The sequence below is a fragment of the Mustela putorius genome, unplaced genomic scaffold, assembly GCF_011764305.1.
Source record: "Mustela putorius furo isolate JIRA1106 unplaced genomic scaffold, ASM1176430v1.1 tig00000487_pilon_pilon_pilon, whole genome shotgun sequence".
Taxonomy (NCBI): Eukaryota; Metazoa; Chordata; class Mammalia; order Carnivora; family Mustelidae; genus Mustela; species Mustela putorius.
In genome coordinates, this window is record NW_025421399.1 from 3,997,998 (window position 1) to 4,013,891 (window position 15,894).

Genomic DNA, 15,894 nt, shown 5'->3' on the forward strand with positions numbered 1-15,894 from the left:
CTATACTGTTCTTAGACTGTAATGAGGTATTCTACTATGTAATTCTCCCAAAATTCAAAGGAAAAAAGAAGACTCTAATGGAAAACAGGGAAAGACACATGTATAGCAAGAGATTTATTTCCCAGCCATTTTACTATAAAAATGAGCTTTAGGACACTGAAAATCTTCATTCAGAATAAAGAAAATAATGCCTTTCAATTTAGCCCAAAAGCAAAAGTAGTTTTATACTTTTTGTCTTTTAAATCAAATTGGTAGCATGTATCTTGACAGCAAAAAGCCATAAAGATAAAAAAAATTATTTAAAGAACAGAATTCATTTTTTGTCCAATTAGTGTAAAAGTATTAGAAAAATAAGTCCACAAAAAAGGTTCTAGATAGTAGCCCTCACAAACAAAATTCAAATCCATGGTTCTTAGTCAAAAAACATGATGACAAAAAAAAAAAAAACAAAACATGATGACAATAACAAAAAGCCAACTACTATAATTTAACTAATTTCAATATGACTGCAGAAACACAGATTAAATTCACTCAAAAATTCCAAATCTGTTTTGATTGAATTCCAAGCTCCCCAACAGCTGGCAAAGTCACAAGTTGACCAATATGAGTTTTGCTCCTTTTTGTATCATCTACCCAACTGCAGACAGAGACCCTAATGAGCAGGGTTTGCATAATGCACAAACAGAAAATGCATATCTAAATAAGTGAATCCTTGATCGCTTCCAAAAACTGTGAGAAAATATTTATAATGCAGCTTATAGCAGAAGCCATTATTTTTCTACTTGTTGGCTGGATAATATAAATGTTCGAAGAAACAGAATCATTAGACTCTGCACAGAGCTCAGTCGTGAAAACCAGTGAAAAATGTGCCATAAGAATAACAGAACATTTAAAATCAACCTTTTATCTCTCCTGATACCCAAAATATATGCAAACAATATTTCCATGTCTTGATCAAAAAGCTTTATGGACTTACGGTGCTTCAAAATACACAGTACCAAGATAGTGAATTACCACATTTTTTACTGTGTTCCAAATTAAAATTCTGTTTTTTATGGACTTGGCCTTTGTTATCTTTCAGATAAAAAAGTCTGTTATTGCCATCTCAAGGTGTATAAAACTCAGGTGATGAGGGTCTCTGTCATTTTCTCTTAATCCAACTCCAAACTCGACCTTTACCCAGAGAACAGGTGTGTGCTGTGCCTGTAATTTATCAGAGTGAAGGGCCAGGCAGAAAGGCTACCAACAATAGGCGGCTAATAGAACCAAGCACTTAGTGCCTAGAAAGCAGTTCTTTTCCCGACCATACTTTTATCTGCCAGTAGCAATGGAAAGATAAAGAATGATGGAGGTGAAGGGAGTAATATATTCATATTCCTTCAGGTTTTTTTAAGATACTGTTTTTATACTAACAGTCTGCCAGAAGCTATTATGTTATAAATTCCTTTCTCAGAAATTCTGTTGCACACATTCCAATTCAACCTATGATATGGATATGAAAACAGTCATGACAGCATTTCCACTATGGCAAATCAAGCCACTTCACACAACGATAAATTAAATAAACCTTCAAGAAGGAAATGATAAATGAAAATAGCACATTTCATTATATGCCAACTATATATATCCCATGTATATCCTGCATTTGTCTTCTTGGATCAAACTTATCTAATTGAAAAACGTGCCAAGAATCCATTTACTAGGTATGAAGATGTACTAATCGGGTAATACAACAGCACAATAAAAAGAGGCCGTAGCTAACATAAGAACAATGCCCACAGTCTAACAGATAATGACGATGCAGCAGCGTAAATCTTAGACCCACAGTGGCTCTTTAGAGTCCAGTGAAATTCCTAAATGTGTCTTATAGAAAAACATTCATAAATAAATAAATAAAATGAAATTCCTAAATATGTCCATACACATATTTAAATTAATAAATAAATTAATAAGATAAAGTAGCCACAAATATTTCTAGTTCCCCCAACACTAAAATGTAATTTTAAATATTCTAAGACTTCAAAAAATTTTTTGAACATTTTTTTAAAAGAAAAAATTAGAACACAAAAATACACTAGCATGTCTGAAAAATAATTTCAAAATGTTATTTAAAAAAAACACTTCATGGTATTCTTTTCTTTTTTTTTAAACAATACAAGATTTTATCAAATTTTCCTTTTTAAACTCACCCATCTGCTCCACAATCTCTGGAGGAAATACTCGGGACGCAAACGCTCGTCGAAAAATATCTGAAAACTCCTTGTCCAGACCTCCTATTCCCATTTTTTCAAAGTTCCAGTCAGGATTGATGATAGATTGGCGATTTTCCTTGGTTTTCGCTTTGCCTATGTCAAACAAAGGTAATCAAATGTGAAACAAGAATTTCATGACTAGGTGAAAAAAGACAGAAATCGCTGGGCGCTCTTAATGCATAAAGAGAAGCTATCCTATACAAAGATGAACATGCTTTTAGCTGGTTTTCTAATAAGAAGAATGAGTTTTGCTATGTTAACTAGTTGTGTGGACCCACTCAGGGCCAGTAAAACATTTCTAAAATGTCTAAACTCATGCAGTAGCCCATCTGTAATCAATCTGTGGAGACTGGTCTTATTAACCTCTAATCCTAACCAAGTTAACTAACTCGGCTGATGAAAGCAAACACCATGTGTACATCTGATGAAGACAACACTAGTTGCTAGAAATGCAACTGAAATCTAGCAATCCCTCAAGGTTCCTGAAGCAAGTAGATTTCAAAATACATGTATTTATCTAGATTAAGTTTATAAACCCCTAGCCTGAAAAGATGCACTGAGTAAGTCTGATGTCATTTGTTTTTTCCCCCACTTGCACACAGAAGTCTAAAATTATCCTAAGGTCTTAATGATTTCAAAATTAACATTTCCTAATTTTCAAAGATAAAAACGATCTAACTTAAATGTCATAGTGCCACCTAAAGTAACTCAAGAGAACCACATTAGCCATCTCAAAAACAATAAAAGTGCCTTAATACACTCTACGATAAACAAAAAATAAAGTGATACAGTTTTTTTTTAATTAGGGAAGAAAACGTCACATTAGAAAAAGTTTACCTAGTTGGTGATTTTATGGTTAGGGTTTTGTGGACTCATTTCCTTTATGAAGCTATGAAAAATATATTTCTTACACTCTACTGCCCTCTTGTGGGCATGTTAAATCAATACACAATTTTATTTATCAATGGAAAAAAGCCCATCAATCTCACCTTTGCAAAACTTAGAAATTACCCACATTGTATGAAAGTCATGCAACTCCCTTAAGATAAGATACCTTAACAAATGGTGTATGAAAGGTGTGTGAAATACAAAGAAATCATTTCAGAAATGTACTGGATCAATAATAGGAGATTCTGAAAAATCTGATCTCCATAAGACAACATACATAATCATTAAAAATTATATTGTTGAGGTGTATTAAGAGGCTTGAAATATGTTAAGCAACAAAATGAATTATAAAACATTATGAAAATAAAATAAAATTTTAAGATTTTAGAGTGTGTGAGTTGTTCTTGAGTGAATATCAGTAATTTATAAAACAAATATTTTATTGCAAAATTAAGAAAAAAACAGTAAAGAGGGAATGATAATTTATGGATCAATAAAAAAGGTCACATATTTGAAAGTGAATAACCTTGGAAATAATGGTATGCAACCAGTGAAAATCCTCTGCTTTGTACTTGGGAAGACATCAGCATAGTGAAAATCACCCTGAATCGGAATTACCATACAGGCATCATCATTCTGGTTGAGTTACTTTTCTTAGAGTCCAGTCTGCGTTACCTAACAGACAAGAGTAGGACTGAGCTATGAATCTGTGGAAAGACTTTCCTTACCTGCACATTCACCATTTAACTCAGTCACTAATAGAAATGATGCTAATGTCATATTTAACACACCACCAAGTGAGGGGCAGTCTACAAATAACTAACCAGTTCCCAATGTGCATACAGACACGTTATGCACCAAGGTGTATGAAGACAGTGGAAGCCTAAGGAACTGTCAGGGACCAGAGAAGACTATGGAAACTAAACAACTAAATGCAATGTGAGATTCTGAATCAGATCCTAGAACAGAAAGGACATACTAAAACCCAAATAAAATCTGTAGTTTAGTTAGTAGCGACATAGCCATGTTAACTTAGTTTGGGTAACTGTACTATGATTATTTGAGATGTTAACACCAAAGAAGCTGGCGAAACATACAGGACCTCTCTGAACTATTTCTGCAAATCTTCCGTAAGCCTGAACTGATCTCAAAAATAGAAGTTTAAAAATTAGGGGCAACTGGGTGGCTCAGTTGGCTAACTGTCAGTTGGCTAACTGCCTTCAGCTCAGGTCATGATCCCTGGGTCCTGGGATCGAGGCCCACACCCGGCTTCCTGCTCAGTAGGGGAGTCTGCTTCTCTCCCTCTCCGTCTGCTCCTTCTTGTGTGCTCTCCCAAATAAATAAATAAAATCTTAAAAAAAAAAGTTTAAAATTAATTTTATTCTGTATTTTCTTCCAGATTTTTAGTGTGATTACTAGGAATTTAAAAATTACACATAGAGCCCACATTCTGTTTTTAATGGACAATGATGACCTAGTGAAGGTTTAAACTTTATTTTTTTAAAGATTTATTTATTTAATTATTTGAGAGAAAGAGAGAGAGCGAGCCCAAGCAGGGGAAGCAGGAAACAGAGGCGGAGAGAGAAGCAGGCTCCCTGTGGAGCAGAGAGCCTGGTGCAGGGCTCGATCCCAGGGCCCAGGGATCATGACCTGAGCTGAAGGCAGATGAGTAACTAACTGAGCCACCAGGTGCCCCAAACTTTTTATCTGTATTGGCACATCAGACAGTGATGAAATACTGCGTGATTTCGTGATAACCCTTCTCAACAGAGGTGCCCTGATTCTCCTCCCAGACTTGAAAATCACAGTAGCTGAGTCACATATGATAACAGAGATCGTCCCACTTTATTCAGACTTTTCTAAAAATTGCAAATCTTACCAATAAGATTAAGTGATGAATTTTCTGCTTTTTCAAATGCAACTTGACTGTTTCCAACAACCAGTCCTACTTCAATCTATATAGAAAGACAATAATTAGTAGTTAGCCTAAGAATGAACTTCTGGACTTCTCATAGCAAGGCCAAAAATGAAGGGAAAGTAAGATCTCTTTGAGCAAAGCAAGTCTTCCAAACTATCATCTAAATTCCCTTCATTTTTGTCCTAACCACCTTCTACTATTTCTACTTAATTTCAATGCATGTATCTTTTGAAAATGCCTGACTTACAGTTATTATTTATGTACAATAATTATCTGCATTCAACCAGATTACAAGTACACATACAAACTTCAAATTACTATTAAGTCTGCAATTAAGTGTAATTCACACTATATTTTGATAAGTGTTAGCTATAAAAGCAATGTTTTCTCCCTACTACCTAAAAAGAAAGAGTACATACAATGAAAGAAAACACTGAGCATGAGAATGGCTAGAAATGTTAAATTAATCTTCGCAATTCACATCACAGTGATTATTAGAAATAAAACATACCTTCTGTCTTTTACCTGTCGCAGGCTCTCCCTTCAAGATGCTAGGATCCATGGCTTCAATGTCCTTTACCAGCAAACCAAAAAGCTTTTCGTTGAAGCTAAACACAAGCTATGTCGAAAAGAGATAAGGGGAGAAAAATCACTTCGTGATATAATGGCGGGATTCTCACATCATCACCAGTGTTTTCCAAATGCAGGGAAGGCAGCTTTCTTCTGTATATCCCTCTCGAATCTGCTCCACAGGCAAACGACTCACACAGGCAATGAGAGGAAAAGGGAACTAACACTGACTATCTTCATGTGCCAAACAAACACTACAGGATGTCCTATACTTAACAATTACGAACTCTCTTGGAAACAGGTAGTCTTCCTCAGTCTTACTAGCAGGGGAGCTGAGATCCAGAGAGGGCCTAAGCAACAGAAGCCAGAGTCCTAGTCAATGACAGTGCCAGGATTCAAGCGTGGGTCCTGGGTCCATAACTCGAAGATTCATGCCTTTCTACCACCAATACAAATCCCTGCCATACCAGTTCACAGACAGCTTCTCAATGCTCATTCATTCACCGAGTATTTACTGAGCGCCTTCTACAACCTAGGCCCTCTCTGCTGGGATGTACGATAACGACAGCAGGCAAAGCTGACCGCCAATCCTGCCACTACTCATCACTACAAATGGGAATCGATACAAGAACAGTGATTTGGAGTGAGATATTTATTTCTTCTCTGCATTACGGAGGATTTTTCTCTCATGGGTTTATAGACATCTGCATGTTACTGGGTTTTAAATGATTACAAATACCAAAGCATCTTATATTAAAGTAGTAATGTTAAAGGAAAAGGTAAAAAAAATGACGTTTAGGTAAGCAATTTCAGCATCATTATTCATCAAAAAGTATAGGGGTCCAGAAGGAGTACAGCACAGCTCAAAAAGCAATGGATAGGTGGTCACCAAATGATCAGCGGACTGTCACCTGGGGGAACCTCCCCGGACCATCTAATCTCAAGCAGCAACCATGCTGGTTCTCCAGCACATTGTCTCATTTTACTTACATGAAAATACTTAACAGTGCATGGCAGTTCTTGCTTTTTTTTTTTGTCTTTCCCAACTAGAAAGTAAGCTCTGTAAGAATAGGAAATAAAGTGTATTTTGTTCTGAGCTGCTAGGACTAAAATAGTAGCTGAAACATACTAGGTTATCCAGTAAGTATTTGTTCAATTAATTAACTGTTTGGTTAACTAATGGGTTCTTGTCTCAGCTATGGCTGTGGCTGTGTAGCCATGGGCAAATCATTTACCTTCTCTGAATTTAAAAATTACTCATTTGCAAAATGAGGAGGTTAGACAAGATAACCTCTGAGTGGGGGAAAAAAAAGATAAACTCTGAGGTTCATCCCAATTCTAATACTCTTAAAAATAATAATAAATGCAGGGACACCTGGGTGGCTCAGTGGGTTAAAGCCTCTGCCTTTGGCTCAGGTCATGATCTCAGGGTCCTGGGATTGAGCCCTGCATTGGGCTCTCTGCTCAGCAGGGAGCCTGCTTCCCTCCCTCTCTCTGCCTGCCTCTGCCTACTTGTGATCTCTGTCTGTCAAATAAATAAATAAAATCTTTAAAAAAATAAAAAAAATATAAATGCACTATAACCCTTTTCTATCACTGGCTCAGTTTCACTTGTGAAAGTTTGATTATAATAACATAGGGATTATCCAGATGCCTGGTCTTGTTCTTCCAGATTTATGCCATTACACTTAGATGAGAGAATCCAAAGAAGTGACACTCCTTTCATCCAAAAGCTAGTTCTTTCTACCACTTCTCTCACTGCCTGTTCTGCATACTCCCCCAGAGGACAGCCTGCAAGGACAGTCCAGATAAGTCACTAGAGATCAGAATGCCATAAGCAGCGATTCACAAACTTTTTGGTTTCAGGGTCTCTTTACATTCCTGAAAACTTTTGAGAATCCCCAAAGAGCCTTTGTTTAAATGGATTACATCCACTGGTGTTCACTAAAGTAAAAATTAGAACAAGAAACTTAAAATGTATTTGTTAATATAAAAATGACAATAAATTTACTATGTGTGAACATAAATGACATATTTTTAACTTATTAAAAAAGAACACCAATTTCCAAAATAAAAAACGTAAGTGGAAACAGAGGCACTGTCGCATTTTTACAAATCTCTTTAATGTCTTGGTTAAAGGAAGACAGCTGGACCCTCTCATCTGCTTTAACAGTCAGTGTGCCAATGAGCTAGCACACATCACACAGTTTGCAAATCTCCATCGTACATTCATGAAGGAATAAGAGGAAAAAGAGACATGACATCTTGGCATTTTTATGAAAATAATTTTGACTTTGCAAACCCCCTGAAAGAGTTTCAGGGATTCCCCCGGAGGCCTCTGGACCATACTTTGAGAACTACTGGTATGGAGCTATGAATGAAAGGAGGAAGGAGTTAGAAACAAGTAAGAAAAGTCACAAAGCTGGAGAAAAAGTCATGATGAGGTCAAAAGAGAAATGATTGTTTACACATTCAAACAAGCAGCAAATAATGAACTCACACAGCTTTTTAAGTAAAATTACAAAAGAACAGAATTTCTTCCTAGGATGTTAACAATATATTAACTGAAGTCCAGAAAAAAAGGCAAGATCAGCATATCAGTTTTAAGGATAAAAAAATCTAGGCTTCAGATGTTCCATGAAAAACCTGAAAATATATATACCTAATTGTCTTAAGATTCTCAAGTTAGTTCACAATCAAAGAATTAAGAATGACTTTTCTAAAGAAATATCAGTAAAAGAGAAAGCCATCTGAGACAAATGTATGTCCCACATGAATATCCCACAAAAAGAAAAGTAAGAAATCTGAGACATATAAGTTTGCGGTGTTTCCAAATCCACAGAGGAAAGAGTTGCTATAATTAAATATGACACTGTAACCCTAAAAGCTACTATAGAATTTTTCTGACTGGACTCAGAGGTTCAGTAAACAAATCTCCATCACTTTTTATCACTCAACTGGATATATCTGTCCATATATGAAGCTCCTCCCAATTTCTAAAAAGCAGAATTATTATTTTAGGCAACTACAGGGGTTGGAACGCCTATTAAGTGGGAGGAATGAAAGAAAATTCAAAACCACCTGCTGTCCCACTGAGAACGCCTGGTTGTTGAACTGCTGAATGAATTCTGCTGCCATCTTGTCAGTATCATAAGGGTTGGAGTCAATGCTCTTTTTCTGCAGGAAATCAATCTCGATGGTCATTGTGCCAATGCATTGTTTCGCCTTGTCAAATGTATATAAGGACACTGGGGGAAAAAAGAAGAAGCATTTTTAAAACCTCAAGGACACCAAATACTTGCTGTGCTGTGGTAATTACAAGTTTCACATAAATGAAGCTTAAAAGAATTCCGAGCAAAAGGGGGTTTTCCATGGCCGTCACTAGAGGGAGACACAGGCAGAGATTGAAGAAAATAATAGAACCACTGAAGTCTTGCTCCCCTCTGAATTAGGACATACTGAACAGCACTCTCCCTCTACTTTTATCCCTCACCGGACTCTCACAGGAAATCACAGCTCTTCCCACACGGTCTCTGCATCTTCCTCCTTCTCATTTAACAGAGGACAAAATGACAGCATGGGAAGTACCAGCAGAGTTGACATAGCATGCTGCTTTCAAACAAGATTTTTGTTTGACATAAGCAAGAGCTACTGTGAGAAGTGTGTGGACTCTATTGCCCTACCAAGTAGGTGTGTAGGACCCCTCCCACCCAAAAAAGGCTTGAGAAACAATATTTACTAGGCAGATTTGCTCCAGAGCAACTTAGAGTTTGACATTTCTTTTTTAATACTACAAGAATATTTACTGAGCACCTACTATAGTCAGCAAACTACAGTAAGTACTCCATGCACAACATGCAAAAGAAGGCAAGAACCATGTTTTTAACTCATCTTTGTATGAACAGCACATAACAGCAAAAAACCTAATCTCCATGTTATTAATAAAGTAGGCAAGACAAAGGAATTTTGGAGTTGAAGTCTTTGTTTCAAAAGATTCTGTTAGGAGTCACCTAGGTGGCTCAGTCAGTTAAACATCTGCCTTCAGCTCAGGTCATGATCCCAGGGTCCTGGGATCGAGCACTGCATTGGGCTCCCTGCTCAGTGTGGGGGAGGGGGTAGCTAGCTTCTCCCTCTCCTCCTGGCTGGTGTTCGCTCATGCTCACTGTCACTATCTTTGTCTCTCTCAAATAAGTAAATGAAATCTCAAAAAAAAAAAAAAATTCTAAGTAAATCATCTAGCTTTCTGCGTCTTGATTTGTCACATCTGTAAAACAAGAAGATGGAACTATATAAACCTTTGCTTCTTCCACACCCTAAATTCTGTTCTAAACTTATTTCTTTTTTTTTTTAAAGATTTTATTTATTTATTTGACAGAGAGAGATCACAAGTAGGCAGAGAGGCAGGCAGAGAGAGAGAGGAGGACTCGATCCCAGGACCCTGAGATCATGACCTGAGCCGAAGGCAGCGGCTTAACACACTGAGCCACCCAGGCGCCCTAAACTTATTTCTTATAATCTAGTCACAGTTGAGTCATATGTAAAGATTTTCTACAAATTCTCTGAATGAAATTGCCTGTATAATCATATTTTAATTATTTTGGTTTGCCATTGTAAAGGGGGATACACATAAAGATAAACATTTTCAAAAGCAAGTTAACTAAGAAAGCCAGGGTAAAGAATAGAAAATTCACTGAAGATCAAAGAGTAAGTTCAAATCTCAACTGAAAGTTTCAATAGACTTTCTTGCCTCCACTTCTGGGTGCTTTGTTCTGTCTTAACATTTTCTAGAAAGTAAAGGTTACACATTAAGTAACTGTCATAAGCAAGAGAGCCTATTTCCTCATATAGTGAAGATAAGTACAGAATGAAATATTTATGTAAAAATGAGCAACTTGGTGCAGCAATTCCATTTCCAGGTGTCTGTACCAAAAAGATTCCTGAACAATTATCTAAAAAGAGATCTATAGAGAGGTTCCTTGCAGCATTATTTGTAACCAACACTGAAAAACACTGATCAAATAGGGGAATGAGGAATAAAATGTGGCCTATTCAGAATGTGTAATACTGTACAGCAATTAAAATTAAAACTTCATATATATTTAATTGTATAATTATAAATTATATTGTATGTATATGTATAATTTAAATGTTAAAATATGTATAATTTAAATGTATAAAAGACGGATAGACTATTAAAATATAATATTGAGTAAAAAACCATACTGCAGATTCATACAGCATGATACCATTCTGTGCAATAAAGACTGAAAAACAATTCTATAATGTCATGATGTGTACTTATGTATGTGTGTATTTACATATACACATACACCTTTATGTGTATATACATGTGTGTATCATTTGTGTATCAAGAAACTTGAGGGGCGCCTGGGTGGCTCCGTGGGTTAAAGTCTCTGCCTTCAGCTCAGGTCATGGTCCCAGGGTCCTGGGATCGAGCCCCGCATCGGGCTCTCTGCTCAGCAGGGAACCTGCTTCCTCCTCTCTCTCTGCCTGCTTCTCTGCCTGCTTGTGATCTCTGTCTGTCAGATAAATGAATAAAATCTTTAAAAAAAAAAAAAAAGAAAAAGAAATTTGAATAAGTGTATTAAAATATTATTGCTGACTACAGTTTTCTTTTTTTTTTTTTAAGATTTTATTTATTTATTTGACACACAGAGAGAGATTATGAGTAGCCAGAGCAGCAGGTAGAGAGAGGGGGAAGAGGGTTCCCTACTGAGCAGAGAGCCAGATACAGAGCTTGATCTCAGGACCCTGAGATCATGACCTAAGCCAAAGCCAGAGGCTTAACCCACTGAGTTACCCAGGCCCCCCCAGATTACAGTTTTCAAATGTGCTTTAATTTAAGGTCAGTTTTCCTAAATAGAAAAGACCAAGCTGTTACAATTTCAAATTCAGCGGGCAGTACCATGGACAGTACCATGGACAGTACCACGGACAGCAACACAGGCAGCACCATGGTCAGCACCACTGTCAGACCCAAAGGGACAAATGCCCTAAAGGTTTCATACAGGAGCAAAGGAGGGCTATAAGGTTGAGAATGTTTTCTTATTTTATGATTAATAGAAATCTAATGCCAAAGACTAATAAAAATTATTTTTATAAGCAAAGAATGATATACGCAGTCCCTTGAATAAACAGGCATTACAATGAAAGGTATATACTCTAATGGTCAAAAACGTGTTAACTGGACATCAGTCTGTAATACCATTTTTTTTTTTATTTGACAGACAGAGATCACAAGTAAGCAGAGAGGCAGGGGGAAGCAGGCTCCCTGCTGAGCAAAGAGCCCAATGCAGGGCTCGATCCCAGGACCCTAAGATCATGACCTGAGCCGAAGGCAGAGGCTTAACCCACTGAGCCGTCCAGGCACCCCCAGTCTGTAATACTTAAATATGAAAATGATTCTTCTATAAGAGTCCTTCACACTAAGATTACTGACTTGACTAAAAAAAATTCTTACCTTACAGACAGAACTCCTTTTCAGAATCTTTGAATTAGCACTCCCCTTCATACCACATATCCTATCCTATCTGTGCCCACATTGCTACTTACACTGAAACTGCTTTCTTCCTTTATGGCCATAGCATCCACAACACTCAGGCCCCCAGACTCTTCACTGTCTCAAGCTACCTCTACCTTAGTCCCACCTAAGCACTTAGTTTTATAATTTTGCTCCTTGTCTGTCTGATTCACTTTAAAAAAATTATTTTTTAAGGTATTTTTTTAAAGTAATCTCTACACCCAACATGGGGCTCAAAACCACAATGTCATGATTAAGAGTCACGTGCTCTAATAACTGACCCAGCAGGGGCCCTGTTTGATTTGCCTTTTAAAGAACTGACTTTACAATCAAGACAACCATTTCTGGTAGCAGATGAATGCTTTAAACACAATTTAAGTAACAAAACACATTTCTCAGCTCATCAAGACTTATAATCTTGAATTTTCATACCTTTTCATAACAGAATTTATCTATATTAAAGGTTAAATTTAGGCACTCTTTTAACTATATTTAGAAAAATAAGTTTTGGGCTCCTGGGTGGGTCAGTGGGTTAAGCCTCTGCCTTTGGCTCGGGTCATGATCTCAGGGTTCTGGGATCGAGTCCCACATCGGGCTCTTTGCTTAGCAGGGAGTCTATTCCTCCTCTCTCTCTCTGCCTGCCTCTGTGCCTACTTTTGATCTCTCTCTCCGTCAAATAAATAAATAGAAAAAAGAAAAAAAAGTTTGAAGAAGAAACCTATGCTACATATAGACTTATTTTCCCACTAGATTTAATAAGCATACATTTTTATTTCTGCCAATGTCTATAAACAAGGAACCCTGGTTTCATGCACTGACCTACTTCACTCTAGTGCTGAACTCCTTTGCTGTCTCAGCTTCTCACCAGGCTTCAGGTGAGGGAATTAGAGTTAACAGAATCAGTTATGTCATTGTTTCTCAAAATGTGGCTAAGGAATCACTTAACAGTGAGTGTTAAAAACACAGATTCATGAATCAGACTTCTCAAGGAGAGGGCCTGAGAATTTTTTTTTTTTTTTTAACAAACTCTCCAGGTGTTTCTCCCAGGCAAGTGTGGAAAGCACTAATTATGCAAATCTCTCCACCAACTACCCATATCTAAAGTAATTTCCTTTACTTCCACCCCCAATCAAAAAATTCTAGCCCTCATTTTATTTCCACAAAGGAAACAAAAAGTCACCTAAAGATAACCCCAATATGCAATTCCCTCTAACTAAAAAAAAGTTCCCACAAAAATTGAAAAAAACAAATCCACAAATTTATTATAAAAAGAAAAAAATATATAACAAAATACTGCATTATTTCAGCTAATAAAGTTTCTTCCCCCTAAAAATTAACCATGAACTAGAAAAAAATATATATGTATATAATATCAATTTAAACTGAACTAAATACCCTCATACAACTATGTAGACATATAACAAAACATCTACTATCAGAAGATCAAAATGTAAAAACACAAGTAGACAAAAGAATGCAATTAGAGTTTATGAAGCTCCAGAAGAAAACTGAAGAAAAAGATAAAACTATTTCAGAGTGAATAATAAATTACAAAGTGCCATGAGGAGAGGAGATTCAAATTAATATTTAGTAAAAGGCAGCAAAAGAAGAAGAAAACAACCAGATAACAAAATAAGATTTAAAACATTTTTTAAAGAACAAAGGGTCCTGGGATGGAGCCCTTCATTAGACTCCCTGCTCAGCAGGAAGCCTGCTTCTCTCTCTCCAACTCCCCCTGCTTGTGTTCCCTCTCTCACTGTCTCTTTGGTTCAGGTCATGATCTCAGGGTCATGAGATCGAACATGGGTCAGGCTCCACACTTAGTGCAAAATCTGCTTGCGATTCTCTCTCCTCTCCGCCCCTACCCCTGGCGCTCTCTCTCTCTAATAAATAAATAAAATCTTTTTTTAAAAAATCTTAACGACTGAGCCACCCAGGCACCCCCATAACTGTTATATTTTTCATGTGGATTGTGGCTGCTAGCATCATGAAGTGTCCTTCTTTGTATTGTTTAATGTGTTGTAAATTATACTTTGATGTCAGGATCACAAACCTTGCTTTCTTACTGTTTTTAATTTGCTCAGTATATCTTTGCCCATTTCTTTCCATTTAGCCTTTTTTAATCTCTGTGTTTTAGATGTGTCTGCGGTATACAGTGTAGAGATGGGATTTGCTTTATGAGCTAACCTGAAATGTAATAGGTTTATTAAGCCCATTCACAGATCTCAGTTCTGTTATTTTCTACAAATCTTTACATATAACTCAACTGTGACTAGATTATAAGAAATAAGTTTAGAACAGAATTTAGGGTATGGAAGAAACAAAGGTTTATATAGTTCCATCTTCTTGTTTTACAGATGTGACAAATCAAGACGCAGAAAGCTAGATGATTTACTTAGAATCTTTTTTATTTTTTTTGAGATTTTATTTACTTATTTGAGAGAGACAAAGATAGTGACAGTGAGCATGAGCAAACACAAGCCAGGAGGAGAGGGAGAAGCTAGCTACCCCCTCCCCCACACTGAGCAGGGAGCCCAGTGCAGTGCTCCTTAAGCCTGGGTGGCTCAGTGGGTTAAAGCCTCTGCCTTTGGCTCAGGTCATGAACCCAGGGTCCTGGGATCGAGCCCTGCATCAGGCTCTCTGCTTAGCAGAGAGCTTCCCCTCCTTCTCTCTCTGCCTGCCTCTCTGCCTGCTTGTGATCGCTGTCTGTCAAATAAATAAATAAATAAACCTTAAGAAAGAAAGAAAAAGAAATTTTAAAATCTTTTTTAAAAAAGAACAAAGAGGGGCGCCTGGGTGGCTCAGTGGGTTAAAGCCTCTGCCTTCGGCTCAGGTCAGGAGCCCCGCATCGCATCGGGCTCTCTGCTCAGAGGGGAGCCTGCTTCCCCTTCTCTCTCTGCCTGCCTCTCTGCCTACTTGTGATCTCTATCTGTCAAATAAATAAATAAAATCTTTCAAAAAAAAAAAAGAACAAAGAAAAAAACAGAAGGCAAAAGGGCGAGGTAGAAAATAATCATGAACTGTCATATAAGCAACAGATGAGAGTCAAAGGATGTCACTTAGAATAGTTTTTGAAAAGGTCAAAAAAAAAAAGAGGGAACTAAGGGACTATGAGACATATAAATGCAAAAGTAATCACTAAAACAAAAATATAAAGACTCCTAAATACCAAAATAAAAATTTTTAAATAGCAAAGATGACATACCGAATAGAGAAACACAACTAAAATGCAAAATAACAGAACTGAGATCTGCGAATGGGCTTAATAAACCTATTACATTTCAGGTTAGCTCATAAAGCAAATCCCATCTCTACACTGTCTACTGCAGACACATCTAAAACACAGAGATTAAAAAAGGCTAAATGGAAAGAAATGGGCAAAGATACACTGAGCAAATTAAAAACAGTAAGAAAGCAAGGTTTGTGATCCTGACATCAAAGTATAATTTACAACACATTAAACAATACAAAGAAGGACACTTCATGATGCTAGCAGCCACAATCCACATGAAAAATATAACAGTTATGGGGGTGCCTGGGTGGCTCAGTCGTTAAGCAGCTGCCTTTGACTCAGGTCATGATCCCAGGGTCCTGGGATCAAACCACCCATCAGGCTCCCTGCTCAATGGGAAGCCCGCTTCTCCCTCTCCCACTCCCCGTGCTTGTGTTCCCTCTCTCACTGTGTCTCTCTCTGTCAAATAAATAAATAAAATATTTTTTAAAAA

At 37.1% G+C, this 15,894-nt stretch overlaps 1 protein-coding gene across 1 annotated transcript in view; it reads right to left on the minus strand.

The window, feature by feature from the left end:
• NSF (N-ethylmaleimide sensitive factor, vesicle fusing ATPase) overlaps positions 1–15,894 on the minus strand; it is a 151,383-nt gene that overhangs the window by 98,482 nt on the left and 37,007 nt on the right. The window contains exons 5-8 of the mRNA XM_004772448.2: positions 8,710–8,876; positions 5,570–5,677; positions 5,020–5,095; positions 2,190–2,345 (exon numbers count right to left, since the gene is read on the minus strand). Of these exons, the coding sequence (XP_004772505.1) occupies positions 2,190–2,345; positions 5,020–5,095; positions 5,570–5,677; positions 8,710–8,876 (507 nt within the window). The remainder of the gene's footprint in view (positions 1–2,189; positions 2,346–5,019; positions 5,096–5,569; positions 5,678–8,709; positions 8,877–15,894) is intronic.